Source organism: Cydia splendana, chromosome Z, assembly GCF_910591565.1.
Source record: "Cydia splendana chromosome Z, ilCydSple1.2, whole genome shotgun sequence".
NCBI classification, from domain to species: Eukaryota; Metazoa; Arthropoda; class Insecta; order Lepidoptera; family Tortricidae; genus Cydia; species Cydia splendana.
The window spans coordinates 33840890-33862730 of NC_085987.1; the positions used below are offsets into that span (position 1 = coordinate 33840890).

At 35.6% G+C, this 21841-nt stretch overlaps 1 protein-coding gene across 3 annotated transcripts; it reads left to right on the forward strand.

Moving 5' to 3' along the window:
* Positions 1 to 280: 280 nt before the first annotated feature.
* On the forward strand, positions 281 to 19929 carry LOC134804538 (vesicle-associated membrane protein-associated protein B). 3 transcript variants are annotated; one of them, XM_063777641.1, is made up of 9 exons: positions 281 to 474; positions 3716 to 3868; positions 4202 to 4305; positions 4391 to 4471; positions 4782 to 4862; positions 5256 to 5345; positions 6475 to 6591; positions 14413 to 17346; positions 18282 to 19929. In XM_063777641.1, the coding sequence occupies exons 1-8, from the start codon at positions 423 to 425 to the stop codon at positions 14575 to 14577; spliced, it is 843 nt and encodes a 280-aa protein (XP_063633711.1). In that variant the 5' UTR covers positions 281 to 422; the 3' UTR covers positions 14578 to 17346; positions 18282 to 19929. The 3 variants fall into 3 exon arrangements, with proteins under 3 accessions (XP_063633711.1, XP_063633710.1, XP_063633712.1); XM_063777640.1 differs by having other exon boundaries at positions 297 to 474; positions 3704 to 3868; XM_063777642.1 differs by lacking the exon at positions 5256 to 5345 and having other exon boundaries at positions 301 to 474; positions 3704 to 3868.
* The last annotated feature ends 1912 nt before the right edge of the window (positions 19930 to 21841 follow it).

The following is a 21841-nucleotide window of genomic DNA, read 5'->3' on the forward strand; positions in this document are numbered from 1 at the left end:
TAGATTCGCATTTTTTAAACACGGCGCAGTCGTCAAGTATCAAAAATCACGTGCGATTTGTTGCAAAGTGTGTGGAGCTCTTAACAAATGTAGCTAAAATATCACTATATTATATGAACATTTTAGTCATTGTCATTATACTTACATAAAGTAAGTTTAAAAATAATTTAGTAATATTTTTATATTTACTTTTGTATAATTTTAATATGTATTGTTATTGTTTTTTTTTCTTTCAAGGCACATAGGTGATAGAGCCAGTTGGTCATTAAATCAGGTATTGTGGTAAAACTACACTAACGCACATTACGCATGCGCATGTCGGATTCGTCATTCATCGTTCGCTGTGGCCGACATCACGAAACCGTCATTTTCTAAAATCAGTTAATTTTGTCAACGAATTACCGCATTACTAATTATAGAAAATGCCGAACCAAGTGTTAACTATAGAGCCACAAAATGAACTCAAGTTTAAAGGTGAGTGTTTAATGTTTTGTGACGCGTAAGCATCAAACTGTCGCATTGAAACTTGGGCATCATACATAGGTCGGGAGCTAACTGCTGACAAATGGAGTGTCTATTTCCAGATATCGGCGTATTGTCAGGGTGCGGTTTTTCTGTTTTCCTCGATGAAACTTACCGATACCTTTTTATTTTGCTTTAGGTCAGCTAAACTAAGTGGTCAAATATTAGATAAGGGGGTAGTAATCCTTGAAATATAGTAGGATAGGCATGGTCTGCTCCGGGCACGGACGTATAATCTGCCATATGAATAGCTTAGTGTCTGTACGAATGTTGATTAGTGAACATTTACTTCAATTGCGATGAATAAATGGAAATTAAGCGGAACTGCTGGACAATATTGACAATAAACTGTGCTGCGTAACTTAAGTACTTAGAGCTGAAAAAGTCCTACGACATTACCATTTCCGATATGAATTAATACATTCTTATTTTGGTATGTCAAAATAGGCTTTAGCAAACATAGCTGCCACTGCTAGAGTCAAATTGAAGCCTTAACCTCCATATGATTTATTTTAACAAAGGACTATGTAATGATGATGATCTGTGAATTTGTAATAATATGTCATAAAGTCATAATCACATCTTAGGAAGACAAAATATGTTGTTGTAGTATGCTATAAATTGTATTATTTTATTAAAAAGATTATTGTTGACCATTTGTGGCAGCTGTTGTTATTATTGTGTGTGAGACAGTAACCTTGAAGTTGCAAACACATGAGTGTGTCTGAATCCACCGAGTATCAATAAGTATAATTTTTGTTCTCTTGATTGTTTTATTATTTTTGAGGTTTCAATGGGTCAGTCAGCTTGTCACTTTTTCAAACGGTTATTTTAGAGGACTTAAAAGATTTAAGTCTTAACTGAAGACATTTGAGAAGCTATGATACTCTTAGATTACTATCTTGGCATAGCTAGCTATCCGTGTAATGATATCTCTTGTAATATATTAACTATTTTCTATAACAGAACCATACAATGAACCATTCACTTTTATGTATAGATAAATACAGTTCTGGTGAGTCACAGCACATATTTTAGTTTTATTTATTAATATATGGCTATAAGACTATTACATTGTCATCAAAATTGACTAACAATAAGGAAGGGTATGCAACTGTCCAGCTCCAATTTTATTTATTTTTATATATGTTATAGAGTAATCTAAAATAACAAATACGAATCATTCTCAAAAAAGTGGCATCTTAACCTGTCATAGAGTTTTTGAATTAAATGTATGCTTATTTGCTCTTTTTCATATGAAACAAAAATGTTTTAAGTCATTATTTTTATTTGTATTTAATACTTATATTTAAATAAAAATAAAGAGTACCAGTTTTCACTGTAACCTGTCTTGTCCAAATGCATCTCTCTTCAAGGTTTAGTTCTGTAGAAAGGTTAAAATAAAACCTCTGGATGATAATACACTGATGGACAAATATAGAGGACTGCAAAAAAAGTTTAATTATGTACTATTTTTGAAATTACTTTAGGTGCTGTAATCCAGTACATAAACCTTTTTTTTGCGTTCCTCTAAATGTGTCCAATGAGTATATAACTTCAAGTCGTTTGGGCAGAATTAATTAGATTAGACCAGACTAGTAAATATTAAAGATGGACAACCTTAGTAAATATTCAAGATGGACAACCTCCATACAAACACCACATTCCTTATGTATGCACCATTCTTTTATTTTTCCATTTGAGCTTTATACATATAAAATCCGTCTTTTACAGCTATTTGAAACTTCAAAACATAAAATCTGACTGTGATATGAACAAAAGTACAATTAAAGTATTTTTTATTTAATGGCGTAATCTAAACATCTTGAAATTCTTGAAATGTCTTCTAAGGGCTCAAAATGGTTTCTTTAGGCTTTAAATGTGGTTTTGGGTCTATAAATGCGGCTACACAAAACCAATTTTCATTTTTGAAATTATAATTACTTTAATTAGCAATCAAACAAGTAGCAGTTGTTATATGCATTAACTAAAATGTCATTCAGCACTAAAGTGTCGGGATCTCAGCATGAGTTCCAGCTATGGAGGTTTCTCACTCATCCAGTAGGGCTAAGATGGTCAGTTTTTTATCATCTATCATCATGTCTGTCACATTCTAACAAGTATGTAAGAGCAAAAGTGACGCATGATAGGCTGGTCCCACTTAACCAAGTTTTATTGTCTTTAGTTATAAAACCGAGTAGGTTTATTTAATATAGTATATTGGTGTTATAATTTATTTTACCTTAATACATAAGACACGTTTCAAAAACAACTTTCTTAACTTTTAATTTTGTCAAGCACATATTTTTGCCTGGATGAAAACTATGTCTAATTAATGCTTATAAAAAACGAAAACTAAGAGTTGACCATATTCTGTATTCTGAGCCAACATAAGCTTTAGGCTCGCTTGCTTCTCATCTTTTTACAATCATAAAGTCTGGAATAGTTAAATGATATTCTTATCAACTGATTTGTTATTACTATTTCTAGATTTTTATCTAGCAAATACGAGGCATTGACATAATAAAATATCCACAGAACTGTTATTGATACATACCTCAACTCTATATAAATTTATTTTGTTAATCTTTTGTCACTATTGACAAATTAACTTTGTACATAATTATAACACTTATTTCTAGATTATGTATTGGTGTTGTGGTGTTGTGTCTCAGTATTTTATTAGAAACACCGATTCTAAGTACAGGTATCGAAGTTCAATAAATCTATCTCATTGAGACAATACGCGCTCACGAGCAGGGCCCCGTTTCACCACGTTGACAATTCACGGTACATTGCTGGCCCAACAATTAACATTTACGTTATGTACCATGGTTAGTTACCTACTGGCCCAGAAATTTACAGGATAGTCAGTGTCAGGTGTCAATAATCAAGTTGGTGAACTAGGTGCCAATTGATGTTGCGATCACTGTCAGAAGTATGCTTCTCAGCAATCACTGCGTAAAGCAATAGCTCAATGCGACGTTTTCAACCTAAAGGTACCACATTGTCGGTGGTCGATAAGGTTGATATCAAATTGATGCTATATTGAAATAGCGCCTTATGACAACCGACAATAAGTACCCTTTTTGGTTGAATGAATGGCGCAAATAGTTCAGTAGGGCATATTGCAATCGCCTCTTGCCCTCAAAAGTATAGTCATTATTATTGAAATTTTCAGTTGACTTTTCAGGGCTCTTTGAGCAGGGCTACACGACGTACATGCGGCTGATAAACCCGACCACTGATACAGTCTTGTTCAAGATAAAGACCACTGCGCCTAAGAAGTACTGCGTGCGCCCCAACTCTGGCGTGCTTGAACCAAACTCCAAAGTGGACATAGCCAGTGAGTGCTCGCTGCTCATTGTACATACATAAATGTATTACACGACTCCGATTTTATTGCAGTACCTATTTAATCTGTATTCTCTGTGAAAGTAAAGTGTATGATATGTGGTAATAAATTGTGTTTACCACCAAATCTACTATTAAGTGTATTCAAAATTTAATTTTTACTACCTAATCCATAACTTAAATTAAAACAAAAAAAAGGCACTCAAATGTCAAAGCCTGTGGGCCACCTAGGTAATACCTATATGTATACTATAATACATAACATATAATACACTACACTGAGATATCTAATTCCAATAGCTAACATAGTACTTTTATTTTTCAGTCACTCCTCAGCCGGTGTTTGTTGACCCGAATGACAAACACAAACACAAGTTCATGGTTCAGAGTGTTATTGCCCCCGAGGGCAAGACAAATATAGATCAAGTGGTAAGTATAATCGCTCCAGGTCTCTTTTTGAATGAAAACTTATAGGATTACTTGCATATTCTACAAATATAATTTTGTTTTACAGTGGAAGGAAACGAGTCCCGATCAGCTTATGGACTACAAGCTAAAATGTGTATTTGAAACGCCTCGCGGAACTAATCTCAACGTAAGTCATCTGAAGATCCATATGTATTTCTTTATTTATTATTTTAGATTACAAATTGCACCTTACAGCTTACAGCTAATGCCAAAGCGGCACAAATTGGAACACATTGACAACATAAAGCAATAATACATAGGTATTTATTATGTTCTTGTACTTTAATTACTACTTGTACGACGCCCAAGCACTGTGTAATGTAAATACTTAAAGTCGATTTGTGTACGATTGTTCCATAATATTTATTTATGTACATACATGTATGTTATTATTTGTGCAAATGTATTAGAAGTACCTGACATAAAATCTCCCACAGGACGCCGGCGACGTCCCGGCGCAGAACGAAGTATCTAAGAAACGAGTTGCGGTTGCAGATGACGCGAAGGCTCCATCAAAGGTAGTGCTCATGTATTCTTGACCTATACTTTACAATGTTTGGCCTTCACCTTATAGAAGGTTTTTCACGTCGCTTAACAATTCCTTGCATGAAAGAAACTCATATATCATAATTTAAAAGTTGATGTGTTTGACATTGTTTGTGAGCTTTTTTAATGTTTTATTTGCCCTTTCTACCATCACTTCATTTGTAACGTTAAACAAACGGAAAAGCACTCATTGTTGATGACGATTGTGTGAAATCATTATTATTAATTCATATTATGCCATTATTGCTCATAATCGTTAATCATTTCATTAAGTACATATCTGTGTGTGTGGTATCGGAGAGAGAAGACATTCGAGAATCGGTGCGAGTAGTCCCAAGCTTGGCATTGTTAAAATTGTATTACAGGACGCCGTAGAAGGCCTAGTTCAAAACGAGCCTAAGATCAAGGACGGTGCCCGCACATCTGGACCTTTAAGTGAAAACGCGGTTTCTACGGTACCCTTATTTTCTATTTATTTCTTATCATTAAGAAATTTTTATTACCGTTTCCATACACCGCGATTGCATACAAGCTGTTCTATTTTTTACACCCACAAATGGCAGTTGAATTGAAGTCTCTGTGATGTGGACCATTGATATCCATCGCACGAGGTTATGCAATGTGCTGAATTTTACGCACCTTTATAAGAGTTGTAGGAAATCTCGCTAGCATTACGTTATAGTGAAAGGGTGTGACTACTGAAGTAGTTATTTCAATTAGGTAATTAATTGTTCTTTATTTGACAAATTGGTCAGTAATCAGAATAATCACATGAATATACATGCCTTATTAGACGATTTTACCCTGATCTAACACCCGAGTTGAACTATTTGATGCTAGTTATGTCTAAACATGTATATGTCTGGTAATAAGAGCCCATTCTATGTTTTTGCACGAGATAATCAGGAGGATAAATAATTACTTGCAATTGCGTTGAAGATATATTTTTTATAGCTGTAATACTATTTGCGTAGCCGAAAAGGAGAAATAGGTCCTCTCGTTTTGACAAAAATAATAATTAAAGTTCTCTATAGTCTATACGAGTATTCTCGAAGAACGGAAGCTAAGAATAAGTACATAGTGAAATCACACCAGTACATAACATTTACTTAAACAACTAAACCAGTCAATTTACTCATATTCATTATTTAACATTGTCACGCTTACAAAAGTCATTGCTTATTTATAAATTACTCGTTTCCAATGCCTTGACGTTGCCACAAGTTGTCCACAATCACATCAGCACATCACATGCAACATTGAAACTTCGTAGATACAAGTTTCTGCACATAGGCACTTTTGCCTCACCTGAGATTCAAGTTTGCAATATGCACTATTAATCAAATTGCTCATAAATTGGCAAGTGCCGTCTATTGAAACAGGTTCTTTAACATGTTGCTGAAAAAGTAATCCTTAATCGGCGAACAAAAGGATTCACATAAAGCAACATCAGATTTTATACCACGTTTAAACAGCATGTTTTTATTATTATTTGCATTGTAAAGTTAGTCACACTCGGTTTTTCTGTGATGAATCTGATGAATTTTGGAACATTTATTTTATTTTATTTTTATACAATTCCAGACTTTGTCTTTCCCCAAATCGGAGAATGCTGAAAGCGACTTGCAAAAAGCTACGTCAGAGGTGATTCTTTTGAGGGAGGAGGAGAGCAAGCTTAGACATGAAAATCTACAGTTAAAAGTGAGTTTAGCGTGCGCGTTTTTTTTTTCTCGATTTATTATTTTTATATTTATTTAATTCCTGACATTTGACCTAACTCAAATGCTTGGCTATTGTTTTAATCAAAGACAAATGCTGCATTGCGAAAATATAATTAACAAACCTCAAGCTCTAATATAGGGTAATTCACCAGTAACTATCTGGCCACTGTTAGTAATTGGCCACCCTAAACTAAAAATGAAATCTATTCACCTATAAACAGAATTTATTTTAGTATAAGGTGGCTAGTTATTGAAGGCTGGCCAGTTATTGAAACCTTATACTAAAATGAATTCTGTTTATAGGTGAATATAATTCATTATTAGTTTAGGGTGGCCAATTACTAACAGTGGCCAGTTACTGGCGAATTACCCTATCAGTATATTTCTATTAGTATTTGTATATCAACTGGGCAGACCCTACTTTAATTTCCTATTCGTTGAATCTTCGGTCACATATTATAGTTTAGCCGTCGGAACATCTCACGCGCAATACGAATAAGCAAAGTAATGTAATTTGCAATAATTTGGACCAATATAATATGAGTAATTATACTAATTATGTTCAAGAAACTATTAATCACATGATTTAAGTCTAACTTAATATTATGCATTGTCATCAAAGTGCATTCAAACCAAACGGTCATAGTTTTACAGTACATATGGCCCTAAATATTTCGACATAGTTACGTAATGTGCTAATTATCGCACTAGTGCGGTAAAGTAGCACCATATGTACTTTACAAAATTAACACAAGTAAGAAAGGGTTACTGCTGCATTACGTTTGCTGAGACTTAACTATCTGTTAAAAATCAACGTGGAATCCATACTTAATATTATAAATGAGAAAGTGTGTTGTCTGTCTGTCTGTTATATCTTCACGCTTAAAACGCTGAACCGATTTAGTTGAAATTCGGTACAGAGATAGTTTGAGTCCCAGGAAGGATATAGGACAGTTTTATGACAAAAATCCTCCCTTAAGAGAGTGAAAAGCGGCGTAGAAGTGAGATAACTGATGTATTGCCTGATAATTGATGTAAGCATATGCATATCTAGGCTTTATAGCTATCCCTCAAGTAAGGAAGTTTGTATAGAGAATCGACAAAAAGCAGATTGGATAAAAAATAAGCTACCCAAATTACTAATTCCACGCCGATGATCTCGAGAAAAAAATTGTTATTAAATATGCTTAACTGACCTCTTGTCAGTCCCTGCTGTTCGACATGCATTCGACGTATTCTATTATTTAACCTTTTAACCGCCATAGAATTTTTCATCGAGCGTGCTCGTGTCGCCGGCGGTACGAAGTTAGACGAAGATTTAACTTATTTATCAGACCGCGGCGAAATGAGCCCGATTTTGTATGTCTTATATACCTATCAGCCTACGGCGGTTAAAAGGTTTTTAACTTATCTACAGGTGTATTGGGATAACTTTGATAACGGGGTAATTTTTAAAATAACAAATATCAGTTAAACAGTCTAAACACTAAACTAGAAGCAATTTCTGATATAGCAACAGTAAGCAAGATGCCTTGATAAGCGTTGCATATATTGCATTAGCGTAAGTGATTCTTGTTTAGTAGATAATATAGTGATTATCAAAATTACCTTGTTTGCGAAGTTACCCTAATGCACCTTATGCTTCAATATTAAAACAACAATAGAAAGTGTGGATTTCTGCGTCTATCATACTGCGTATGGTTCATTTTACTTCGAATCGAGTCGACAGCTTAACCCGTGGAGTGCCCTAGCAAGACACGTGTGATGTTAACTCAATTTGGGTTGTAGCGACTTAGTATCAGCCGTGTGTTACTACAGATGAATATGGGTCAAATTGCTTTGCATCAATTTCTTGTATGGTGGACGTTCGACGGGTTAATATACGTTAATGTCCCATAACGTAAGGGTCCTCTAGAGTATAATATTGACAGCAAGCGCACTGTAACTAACACTAATAACTGTATGTTGTACATCATCATACCTGTGCGAGTCGAATGTATTATCCTCCTGCTATATATATGTATGCGACTGCGAAATCCCCTTTGTCTAGTGATCTTCTTTTCTAAATGAGCTATTTATATCCAGTCCTGTTGTTTGTTGCTGTGCCGCTATTGAAACTACTGCTACTAAATTACTGGAGGTTTAAAAAATAATAAAAAAAATGCTGTGGGCGGTCAACCCCGATATAAGTCAAGATTAGTGATGTACCGACTACGGATTTGCCCGACTATCAGACTAATCTGCGCTCTGTACGTCACTATAAAGTTTACATTCAGATGTCGATGTCGAGATGTCTGCAGCAGCTTTTACTAGAGCGCTCGGTTGTTTTGTGCGGAAATCGCAGCGTTAGACGCTTGCGTTCAACGGAATGCGTTTGCTGCGTCCGAGTCCCAAAAACACATTGTTGTTTTTTGCGGCAAACGCGTACGTTAACCCTTTGACCATTATTTTTATATAGCAATGAATCGAGAACTTTAACGATACGCAAAGCATGTTTTTTTTTTATGATTTTCGAGAAAGATAAATATATATATTATTTCGGGGTTTCCGAATTATAAGACGGCAATATGTTTGCCGCTATCAGCCAAGGGCAGTAAGTGACAAGACCGTCATGTCAGTTTGCCGGGGGAACTACGGGTGGCATGAAGTATATAAAACTAATAAATTAAAAACCAATAGAATAATTAAAACCTTTATTTAACTTAAAACTGAATTCTTTCAAATAAATAACCGGCCAAGAGCATGTCGGGCCATGCTTAGTCAGGGTTCCGTAGCTGCCCGACCTAGGGTTGTAAAAAAACGGTTTTTTTTCTAACTTGAAAAAAACCATGAAAAAAAACCCTGAAAAAAGACCGTTTTTTTCTGGAGTACGTTTTTTTTTTTCAAAAGTATGAAAACTCAAAATTTGCAAGGCAGTTAATACTTTTATACGGTTGTTTTACTTGTTTTAGACTTTATGTTAACCATTAAACCAATTTAATTTAACAACTTTGATTAATAACAACATAAATGAAATCTGTAGTGGTAGTTATCGCAATTTACTGTTGGCAACACCAACGCCTCTAGTCGCCGCATCGGGGAATTCAGGGATTCCCCAAAAATTACTTAGTTTTAAGTTAGTTATATAAATAAATCACGAAAAACCGTTATTGTGGCATATTTTTGTTCATCAGAAAAAAAAACCTAATTTAGAAAAAAAACCATGGTGCCAGGTTTTTTTTCATGTTTTTTTTCATAAATTAAAAAAAAACCATTTGGTTTTTTTTCTATTTGCAACCCTAGCCCGACCTTAATTGAAAACGTGAAAATCTACCTTACCCGACCTTATTCTGATTGCTCCCAAAGATTTGTTTATTCTATTTTGTATTGTACATATATTATTTCCAAGTAGGTATTGTAATCCCAGCAAAACTGTGGATAGGTTGCTAGCATGTAATAATTTGAAGTATTGAATTAAGCTATTGCTCCATATATAAATCAATAACAATAGTAGCCTAACCTACCCTTTCCTTTAATAAATACCAGACACTTAACGGATAGTGGCAAATATATTGCCGTCTTCATTTTTTTGAATTATCAAATAACAGATTTTTTTTCTTTAAACTTTATATCGCCAAACTTGTCTGGAAACTAGAGAATTGTGACTATCGGATAAATCCAGCAAAGAAAATTTTATTTACAAACATTTTTGTTCAAATGTAGGCAATAGTTAAAAATCTAAGTTCAGGCCTAAGAATTATCATTTAACAAGGGATGGAATAACGTTTATCAGCTCTCCTTGTTTTTGGTAGATTGGTACGAGTATATTCTCTTATGCGAACCAAAATTTATATTAAATAACAACATGTTCATTGAGAAAAAAAAATATCCGAGTGGTATGACGGCAAATATCTTGCCGTTACCCACTAAAGAGTTAAACGCCGCGGCTAGCGAATTGTAATTTTTCCTACGTTAAAACAACATAGGGAAACTGTTATATGCGTACAACGTTGCGTCTGTAAAGGGGCCCACAGATTACCATTTCGCCCGAAGGTGCCAGCTCCGAATAACTGACAGGCTGATATCGTCCGGCGAACTGGTAATCTGTGGGCCCCTTAACGTGATTTAGGGTCTCCCCACACCTATCGACGCGAAATTGCCAAAGCCGGTAGGAAAAAGCTTTTTCACTTCTCATGCTCAAAAAGTGCACCTTTATGTCGTGCGTAGACGACATAAAATCGCATTTTATGCTCTAGAGCATAAAAGTAAAATTTTCTTCTAAGACTAAGGTAATCGGTCTCAACAGCCAAACAGTTAAAGTCCATTTCAATAGAACTTGCGAACTATGTAAACAAAGGACGTAACTTTGTTTTGTCACTGTTTCTCCTTGAATTTTCACATCATCTCATCAAACACCATTGAAACACATACACTATACACTATTAAAGCGGTCGTTACCGTAAAATACAACAATATATAACTGTATCTTGGATATTTCAATAAAAGTTTAAAATGGTTTCATAAGTTAGGTTATTAGGCCCTGATGTAATGACGTTTTTGTTTCTTTTACATTCCACAATTGGCTATGATGGGTATTGTTGTGACTAAAGTTGGTGATATACTCGTAAAGCCGCTACACACTACCCGACTCACAGTAAAGTCATACTTTGAATGCAGTTTTGGCCCGACTTATCTTTCCACCCTGTATAATTCGTTTTTTTTTAGCATTAAAAATAAGGTAAACAATCTTTATATGTCTTTGTTTTTGATTGAAAAACACATTTTAAAAATAAGTTACGGCAAATATGTAACAATAATGAATCCAATACGATCATTTATATTCTTCTGCTTTCATAAGTAATAGTTACTGATTTTTAATAAGCGTAATTAAAAGACATGTCAAGATGGCTTACCTTCTTTCAAGTTCTTTCTAATGCAAAAAAAAAACGACTTATGGGTGCGACGCACCAAGGTCGTGATGCAGTGCGATAGTGTGTTACGGCCTTAAGTAAAGGACTAAGTGAGACTCTTGCCCATCACTAGTAAATTCATCATTCAGAGACAATTTCAATATGGCGGTTTGTTTACATAGTTCGCAAGTTCTATTGAAATGGACTTTAAAACATATTGCACAATTTTACTGAGCAATAAAATTGTGTAGATGACAAAACTTGTGATATTATTTTATTTTTGCTACAATTTATTAGAAATCCGTATTTTCTGTCATTCAATTTAGTAAATCACATAAAATAGGAGTCGATTATCGTTCAAAAATGCTCCGAAATGTTTGACTTGGCAGAAAACCAAGCGTCTGAAACTCTGATCACGATGAAAATTAAAAAAAAAATAAAAAGTTAGTTGGCGGGAATTGGTTATGTATTATGTTCTTTCGCTTTACGACAATTTCGTGGTGTAAATTGCCGTGAAAAAATGTGTTTTATTTTCCTCGCAATCGAAGTGAAAAGCAGAGTGTACAACAAGGGCATAAATGTCCATTTTTACCCTCGTCTACTATTTTGGTCTTCGCTTCGCTCAGACCAAAAAATTGCCTCGGGTAAAAATGGGTCACTTTATGCCCTTGTTGTACAATCGACTATATGTCTACGCAATAAAACCGAAAAAGTCGGTTGTCGCTCGGCTCGGCCGATTAACACTGTATAAAATATTTTTACACAATTTGATGCGTATTAAGCACAGTTATGCCCCATAGTTAAATTGTTTCGTTTTTTAATTATTATAAATATTGCGTAGACATAAAAGGCCAAGCCTTGATATTTTTTTCCTTTGTATATTGTATTTTATTTCATTTGTTCATAATATGCCCAAAATTATGATAGTTGTTGGGCAAAGTGACAACGAGAAATTAAGTAGGTACCGTCAACCGGGGTGAGTAGGGATGGCGGGATGAACAGGGATAAAAACTGGTAATCACATTTATTCAATAAATTCCTAAAAACTACGAAAATTGTAAGTAATAAACACTTGTACAAAACGAGGATATGTAATAACTATAGTGTATTTCTTTAGGTATTTAACAAAATGCAAATAAACCACAATAAGGAATATAAGTAATTGGGCAAAAATATTCTTCATGTCAATTAATTAACTCGATGTGTCATAACTTACAGAAGTTTTACTACAGTTAAGTTACTTAACCTAACAATGAAGCTGCTATAATCATGCTATTTTTAGCAATAGAAATATATCGGGATGATTTCATTAATCAATAGTAATTCAGTTTTGTAATATTTGCTATTACCTACTTCGCCCTAGTAAAGAAACTAAAACGAGACGGAATGTTTAGCCATTTGAGGGTAGATGAAAACATTACACGATTCAATGAAATATTTTAAGGCCAGAACGATGAGGGATAGATCCAGGCAGCTTTCTATTTGGTTGGCTAACAGATAAATGTTTCAAGTATAGAGGAAACGTAAAAACACATGATTACATTTATATAACTACCTAAATTCTAAACAAAACGACTAAGGTGCTGCGGGGCAATTTCGACTGCGGGATAATTTCAACTAATCGAAATATCTTCCATGTTTTACATTATTAACTAGAGTCACACACACCACATCTTTTTCGCTATCGGACATATATAGCACTCTAGTTAATAATGAAAAACATGGAAGATATTTCGATCAGTTGAAATTACCCCGCAGTCCAAATTGTCCCGCTGCACGGCTGCACCTTATAGCAGATACCTATATACATATATATACATTATGTATACCGTTCCCGGTTTTTATCCCTTTTCACCCCGTTTGACGGTATCATTCTACCCAGTAGGTATCTTTAAGTTGCGGGGATACAGAAGAGACTTTTTTTTTCTGTTGACTCATAAACAATTAAAGTACCTTAGAACCAACACTTATCATCGCAAATATAAAAAGTTATAAGTAAGTCTAATACGCATATATAAGACGGTCATACGGCCGATACTCATGTACGGATGCGAGACTTGGACACTAACGCTTAAAGAAGAAAACAAGCTCCTGGTGGTAGAAAGGAGAATCCTGAGAAAGATCCTGGGCCCTGTGAGGAGAGAAGATGGCACTTTTAGACTGCGCAAAAACGTCGAAGTTGAAGATCTCGTAGCGGCACCCAATATTATAGGCGAGACAAAGGCTCACCGTCTTCGCTGGCTCGGCCACGTTTTGAGAATGGAGGAGGATCGCGGCGCTAAAAGGGCATACCTGGGACGACCGGTAGGGCGGAGGCCGATCGGACGTCCCAGGTATCGCTGGGGCGATGCGGTTGAAGCGGACTTGCGCGATCTCCATGCCGATAACTGGCAGGAGATGGCACAGGATCGAGACAATTGGCGTGTACTCGTGTCGGAGGCCAAGACTCATTTTGGGTCGCTGCGCCATTAAGTAGTAGTAGTAGTAAGTCTAATACGAAGTCCGAGGAACGTAAATGTCACGCAATACGCCCCTCGCCCCCGCGGGATATGCCGCCGCCTATCGCCGCGCATAGTAGAGCCATTGGTTTCTAACTGTACTGGAATTTATCTAATCACAAAACGTTATCGGGCTTAAATAAGTTATGAATAATTGAATATGTACAATTCAAGTTCCTTTATTTTATCGATTTACTACCAAGGATCAAAGTAATCGTAAACCTCAGTTTACGTTACCCTATAATTGTCTCAATACAGCTTATTAACCTATGTACTAATTTTTTTTATCTTAATAACACCAAGCAAAAGAAAAAATTAAAATCAAGTGTTATTATTGTTCATGTAGGTACCTTGTCAGCAATAAGCGAAAAATAAGAGTAATAATATGTTGCATGTTGTGTTCGTTTGTCTCAGGAAGAGCTGCTGCGTCTGCGCCAAGCGGGAGGCGACGGTCGCGGCGCGGCGCGGCGCCACTCGTACGGGCCCGAGAAGCAAGCGCAGGCGGCCATGATGCCGTGGCTTGCCACCGCCGTCGCCATGGCCCTGCTGGGCATCATCATCGGCAAGTTCCTCATGTGAACGGTATCGTTGCCGCCGCGGTGACCGGACGCCTCACACTCACCGCTGTTACACCACTCCCAACGCCTCTTCCTCGCACAAGGCAGCTTCACCTTCGTTTAACGCCCCTCTGGCCATGCTTCAGTCGAGATAAGCTCCTGCCGAGAGCTGTGTGACTATGCTAGACAATCCCCTTCCATGGAACAATCGGTACGATGCACCTGTTTTCAGCTACGATTTCGTTCGCCTCAAGCATAAGAGCCCGGATTTCCCGACTCTAGATTTATAAAATTCCACGACATTGTTCATTTATTATTGGTTTTCTTTTTGGATCTAATTAAGCATTTGCTACCAAAACATGTATTGTAAAGTAATCATTTTTGTAAATCAACCGTATAAATAGTAAGTGTTTGTAAAAAGATTTAATTGATAGCTTCTCTTTATGTGTATTTGTGTCACAATTGTTTGATATAGAGAGATATCTGTAAAGACTTTAATATTTAGAAAATATCGTGGATGAGTGTGACAACGTCGCTGTACATTTAGGATTCGTATTACATTGAAGCATTATTAAAACTTAGAGTTAATATAATGTACACTCTTGAGTAATTCCGCTTTCATATTCGAATAGTTAATAAATATGTAGAGGTTTTATAGCATTCATGGTATACTGTATAAAGTAGGACAGTTATAAAATTAATTATTCGTTAACGAGCAGACACCAAATATTTTCCAAGAGGTTTGCCGAGGGAGCGCTTGGTATATACAATATTAAAAACACGGTCTTATTCATAAAAAGGTTTTAAGGTACTTTGCTTATAACATGTTTGTAACGTTTTAGCTAGAAGTTTATTGAGAAAATGTGATTTTGAGTTTACTGAAGCTCTTAACCTTTTCGACGCCGTGTCAAACACAAAAGCTGTCACTCGGACGCCACGCTACCGAAATGTCAAAACTGAAATTGTACTTTATGCATATACACGTAGGTCTATGTTGCTTGGTCTGTGACCGATTAATCGGTCTTTGGCGTTGGACCTGCGGTGCGGATATATCGGTCATTGGCGTCCAAAAGGTTAAGGCTAATTTATAGGCGTGGCGACATAGGGAGCCTCATCATATGGTTATGTCATAATTTATATCTATATCAGCGTTTTATGAATAAGGCCAGTGGAATATGTTTCTTAATTCGTCGATGACTTACCTCGAAAATTACTACGCCGTGCGTGCGATAAAGAGATGTGTGAACGTATGTATATCATAAAATACTGAATGGGCATACTCCAGAGTTTTATTAGAATAAATATGTCACTAAAGAAATATCAACGGTTAAAATATTAATTAATTATAATACTAATAAACTAGTTTTTTTACTAAACAGTTTACCATTACTAAAGCGAGTTTATGAAACAATCGTGGTTACTTATTCATACATTTACTTCACGAAATTTTTGCCCATCCAGTATTTTTTCCTATTCGCTAACCATACAGTCACTTATGGTTACCACCAATTGAACCCAATGCAAAGCTGATAATGAATACAATCTGATTGTTAATATCGCTAACTTGAAAAATGATATTTAAAATGATTGTCTGATACCTAAATTTAATTACTTCCTTATAAGATCAATGATGAATACCTACTGTAACGGTATTTTTGTTATTCAAGGGCACCATGTTACCCTAAATTATAAAACATTATTTACAAAGTAAGGAATCTTTTGTAATTTAGATAAATATTATACATGATGTTTGAAAAGTCATCTGTATATTTAAACATACAGCAACATACAGCGATAACAGTAAAAACCAGTAAAATGGCTAATTGTACTCTCAGTGTTTGTTCCTTCCTTTAATTATGTATGGCATTTGACAACCAGTCTAAACTTATTGTTGATATATCAAGAGCAGTGTACCTCCTTAGGTAAGGAATACGATATCATTATTTCTCGTTTTGTTGATATTCTCTACCTCTAACTGACTGTCAAAGGCGATTGAGAGGTTGCCAATTCTATTTGTTTAATAATAAGATGAAGTTAGCGGAAACAATAACATCACGGTGTATAAGTGAAGGCGTCCCAGCCGCCTACCTATCTTTTGTGCACCAAACGTGTTTCTTTAACAATAAAAATCCGAGAGCTTGCCTGACTGTATTGAGGAGGCTTAAGTAACTAAGTAAACAAGTTACTTAAGCCTCAGTCTCATATGACGTATTTTTGGTTTGGTTTATATACCAAAATAGACCTAACGCGTTGACAATAGAGTCATTTCAGATATGAATGAGCAACTTGTTCACCATTTGTCATGATATATCTGATGGCGACGGTATGTCGGTCGTTTGACTAGGCGCAAGATTAAAAAAAAAGGTAATTTCTAAAAGGAAGGTAAAACTATTTTTTTTGTATTGTCTAGTGTAAGTAGTGTGCACGTTGTATTAGGGTGGACCAACCTATTTTTGTCACTCGTTGCCATGATTACGTTCTCCGGGGTCATTCCATGGTCTTATAGCATATAAATTCGTTATGCATTTTTGTTGTAGATATATTTCCTTTCCATAATAAGCCAGTATGTTAGTCGAATGCGGAACAACATTTCATCTAGAAAACTGCTATGTTTGTCTCTTGGCCGACGCGACAGAAAAACGACAAGAAATAGTTGATCCACCCATAAACAACCTTACTTTTAACTGGGCTTATCACAGAAATGCGGCTAGATGACTGATATTTAAGTTCTTGATGTTTGCGGCTCGTAATTTTTAGCGAAAGCATTGTAAGTAATTATTCTAACTAGTAGGTTTAGTAAGGAACACAAATGTATGGAACAGCATGCACTTTAGTCGCAGGCGATGCCGCTTGGCACGATTGTTCCTTAGGTCAAACAAAGTTGATTTGGCCCGGTAGCCGGGAGATCGTACCATGCAGACCCCCCAAAAAGGGGGGTGAAAGGGTCGGCTCCCCAGGTCCAATCTATACTATATTCCTTCCTAGTCTTAGCAATTAAATGCGGCAGGTTTAAGTTTAAGATAAAATAAAATATTATAAAATCAACCCAAAGGGGGGAAATGGGGGGGAGAAAGTTTGTATGGAAGAAAAATAAAAACAACAAATTTGTACCAAAAAAGGGCAAAAACGCATAGAAAAATAATTAAAACATTATATTTAAACTTAAAATGCCAAATTCAGTGTTTTAGTAAACATTTTCAATCTTTGACTTTGGGCATAGTTCCATTTGTATGGAAATCGTTACCGCCACGCACTATAAATTATTTTTTTATTACGAATAATTTATAAATGCCTACTATAAAGTGATATTTTTCTGAATAAAGAATACATGGGCTACATTGTCCAATTTTTTATTTAGTTGCCACACTCTGATTGTAACATCCAAAATTGTCACAAAAAATTACATAACATTTTCATTTTTTGTACAAAATATTTTTTTTTGTATGGAAAGGTATAATAATTATTTCGAAAATGAATTCGCCGTCCCTAAATTATACGAAAATGATATATAACTTGCCCTAGTTGATAAGACTAGGAAGGAATATAGCATAGATTGGACCTGGGGAGCCGACCCTCTCACCCCCCCTTTTTGGGGGGTCTGCATGGTACGATCTCCCGGCTACCGGGCCAGATCAACTTTGTTTGACCTAAGGAACAATCTTGCCAAGCGGCATCGCCTGAGACTAAAGTGCATGCTAAATGACCTTACTCAACCTACTATAACAGGGTAAAACCTTACATCTGCAACCCTCCAACTGTTATTATGAACCATGTCTCTAGGAAATAGCGATGACCATGTTGCAAAACATCATACGAATTACTTACTGCTATTTTACATGTTGATTAATGGGTTTTACCCTAATCGTTGATTATTATTCATAAAGTACGATTTTTTCCAAAAATTATTGCTATCTGTAAAGCTTTTGGATAAACATACCATGAAGCAAATAACTAGCATCCCTTTACTTTGTCAAAGCGGAGTCACGCAGTATTTTCCCAATTGCTCTAGTCTTTACTTTTAAAATTACAACGAATTTTAGGTAACACAGTATTAAGCTGCGGCGTACTCATATCGCACCTCATATTTGACTGAACGATTGCATACGTCGCAGAATACCAGTGAATTGCCTTGGCAAATCGGTGGACGGAGGCCTGTTTGATGACGAGTGCACGCCGCGGGAGGGAGCAGCCGGTGAGGATCTTTACTTGCTTAGATAAGCTATTTAGACATGAAAGCAACCGGTCGGTGTCCGGACTTTTAATATTTAATGTTATTTATTTTTGGTCAAAGCAATTAATGGTTATAGTTTGGCCAGTCGCGGATTTTGGGTCAGACTTTAATACTAGAATCTGACAGGATAATCTGTAGGTTTGGTAACTGATGAATTGCTTACCAGGTACCACGGTCGATTGGGTCATTTGGTGTCGCCTATGTTCATGAAATTATTTGTGTTGTAACGCCACCTGATTATTACCTAATCCTAGTATTCTAAAATGTCATGTCAACGCCCTTGATTGTAGATTTGTGTCGGTATATTTAGGAAGTATTCTCTCTTGTTTTCATAATGCATTTTTATTTTTAGTTATCTGGCGTAAATTAGATATTGTTTTTTTTTACTCTGACAGATTAAAACTTTAAAATGTCGTTGTTTTTAAGCTTTTGTATACCTAATTCAAATTAGATGTGGAAATTGCAAAAAATAGAATGAATAAGTTAAGCACTTTTACTAAAAAGACAAACTAGAATCTTTCGTTTAACTAGGTTAAATAAAAACTTGTTACCACAACTTCCTGTTTGAAGGAACTGTATACAACAAGTTGAAGCTGGTTGGTGAAAGCAACTATCACCAGCTACTGCTTGTCAGGCAGTAGGTACTCGGCTTGTTAAACGTTTTAATCATTTGGTGTAAGTGATTGTGTTATTACTTAATAATATGTAATGTAGTGTAATTACCGATTGCATAATTGTTTACATCGTTACGGGCGAACACCTGAGCCCGCGAGCCACACAGACTGTCGACGGGCATGCTGCCGGCTACTCGTGTGTACAGCACACAGCGCACAGCTCGGTGGTAATGCTTGCCTGGTCTGCACATTTACGCTCGGCGGTCTGTTTGTGCCCCTTAACTTGTTTTTATGTCTGATTTAATAATATATTACCCATATTATTCAATTTAATTCCACTGTTAGAGCTTTGCCTCCTATTTTTTTGAGAGATGATTAATTCATTGGGAAAAGGTTATTTTAATGTCATTTGTTTTATTTTTTAATTTAACGGAGACTATAGTTTAATTAAAATATCCGTATGGTATTGTTGTTATACTATTATGCTATATTGTATCGTTTTCTGAAATAAAATACTTAATTTACGATATTTATTATTTTGTAACATGTTTAATTTTCCTCGCACTTAGGTATAACTCTCGTATTAACCACTTGACCACCAAGGACGACGTACAGGTTCACGGAAAGGCGCGTTCTAAGGGCCGTAGCGTGTTTACACGCCAAGACCTCAAGTCAAGACGAAGTGGCGGACAACTCTTTTGTATAAGTAGTAAATATTTTATTGCAAGTGCGTTATGTGGGTTGATTTTTTATTTGCAGTCGATTTTATTTCGTTAAATTTCTAGGGTTGGTTTGAAAAGCTCCTCATTCAGGGGGCCGGTTTTTGAAATTCGACCACTCGATTTCGTGTAAGTATTTCGTTAAATGATATCTCCACTGCTAGGCGTTTAAATTCTACTAATAAAATTGAAATCGAGTGGTCAATACCACTAGATTCCAAATTTCGATCGCTCGTATTTGAAAAATCAGCATTTCGCCGTTTTCCACCAATTTTCGAGTGACGAAATCGAGCGATCGAAATTCAAAAATCGGCCCCCTGGGCGAAATGAATGCGAAATCACATGTCCCAAAAATAATGTGTGTGTAATATTCCGTTGAGTTCAGACCCGTCTTTACGAAGTAATAGGTGTACAGTGTACGTGTGTATGTGTGTTAATCATATATGGAATGTATCCATGTAATCGTTAATTTAGAAGTTTTTAGTTTTTAGTTACACTTAATTATGACCCCTTAATTGTTTTTTGAATTTTTTTATCGAGCTGCAATGTACCTACTGCAAACATTGCGAGACAACATGACATTACGAGATATGAGCTTTTTAAAGTAACGGCCAGTGCCAAACAAGCGTTAAGTTAATTAAAAAATCTTTTCTCAAACATGCAATGAAATGTCGTCGCTCCGGGCGTTCAGGCTTCGAAGTATCACGTTTAGGGCGGAGCAACTCCAGAGAACTGTAAAGGAATTTCATACAAAATTGAAGGCCTAGGCCGGGAAGTAATTTTTTTTAATTTCCGTTTAACTGATATTTGTGACACACCATCGTGGCATTCAGCCATTAATGTGGTAACACACTATCGCACCGCTTTAAAAAAAACTAGGCAGTATTTGGTTTATGGTACGATTGCTTTTTTTTAAATCTTTATAGGGTTATATCTCCTAAACCGTGCGTCGTAGCGCAAAAATAATCAAATTTTCGTTCCCCTTTCAAAACCCCCAAGTAATATTTAAAAAACACGAAAAATAAAAAAAATAAAGAAAGAAAATGTTTATAGGGTTGTATCTCCTAACCCGTGCGTCGTAGCGCAAAAATAATAAAATGTTCGTTCCTCTGTAGGTAACCCCTAATTAATATATATATATAAAAAAAAAAAAAAACAAAAAAACTTTATAATGCTGTATCTTCTAAACCGTACGTCGTAGCGAAAAAAATAATCCAATTTTCGTTCCCCTTTAAGAAACCCCTAAGTAATATTTAAAAGACACTAAAAAAAGAAACAAAACAAGAAAAATATTTATAGGGCTGTATCTCCTAAACCGTGCGTCGTAGCGCATAAATAATAAAATGTTCGTTCCTCTGTAAGAAACCCCAAATAACATTAAAAAATAAACAATAAAAAAAAGAAAAATCTTTATAATGCTGTATCTCCTAAACCGTACGTCGTAGCGCAAAAATAATCAAATTTTCGTTACCCTTAAGCAAACTCCTTGATAACATTTAAAAAAACACAAGAAGAAAAAGAAAAAAGCAAGAAAAAAAATTATAGGGCTGTATATCCTAAACCATGCGTCGTAGCGCAAAAATAATAAAATGTTCGTTCCTCTGTAAGAAACTTTTAATTAATATAAAAAAAAAACGAAAAGAAAAAACAAAACAAAACTTTGTAATGCTGTATCTCTTAAACCGTGCGTCGTAGCGCAAAAATAATCAAATTTTCGTTCCC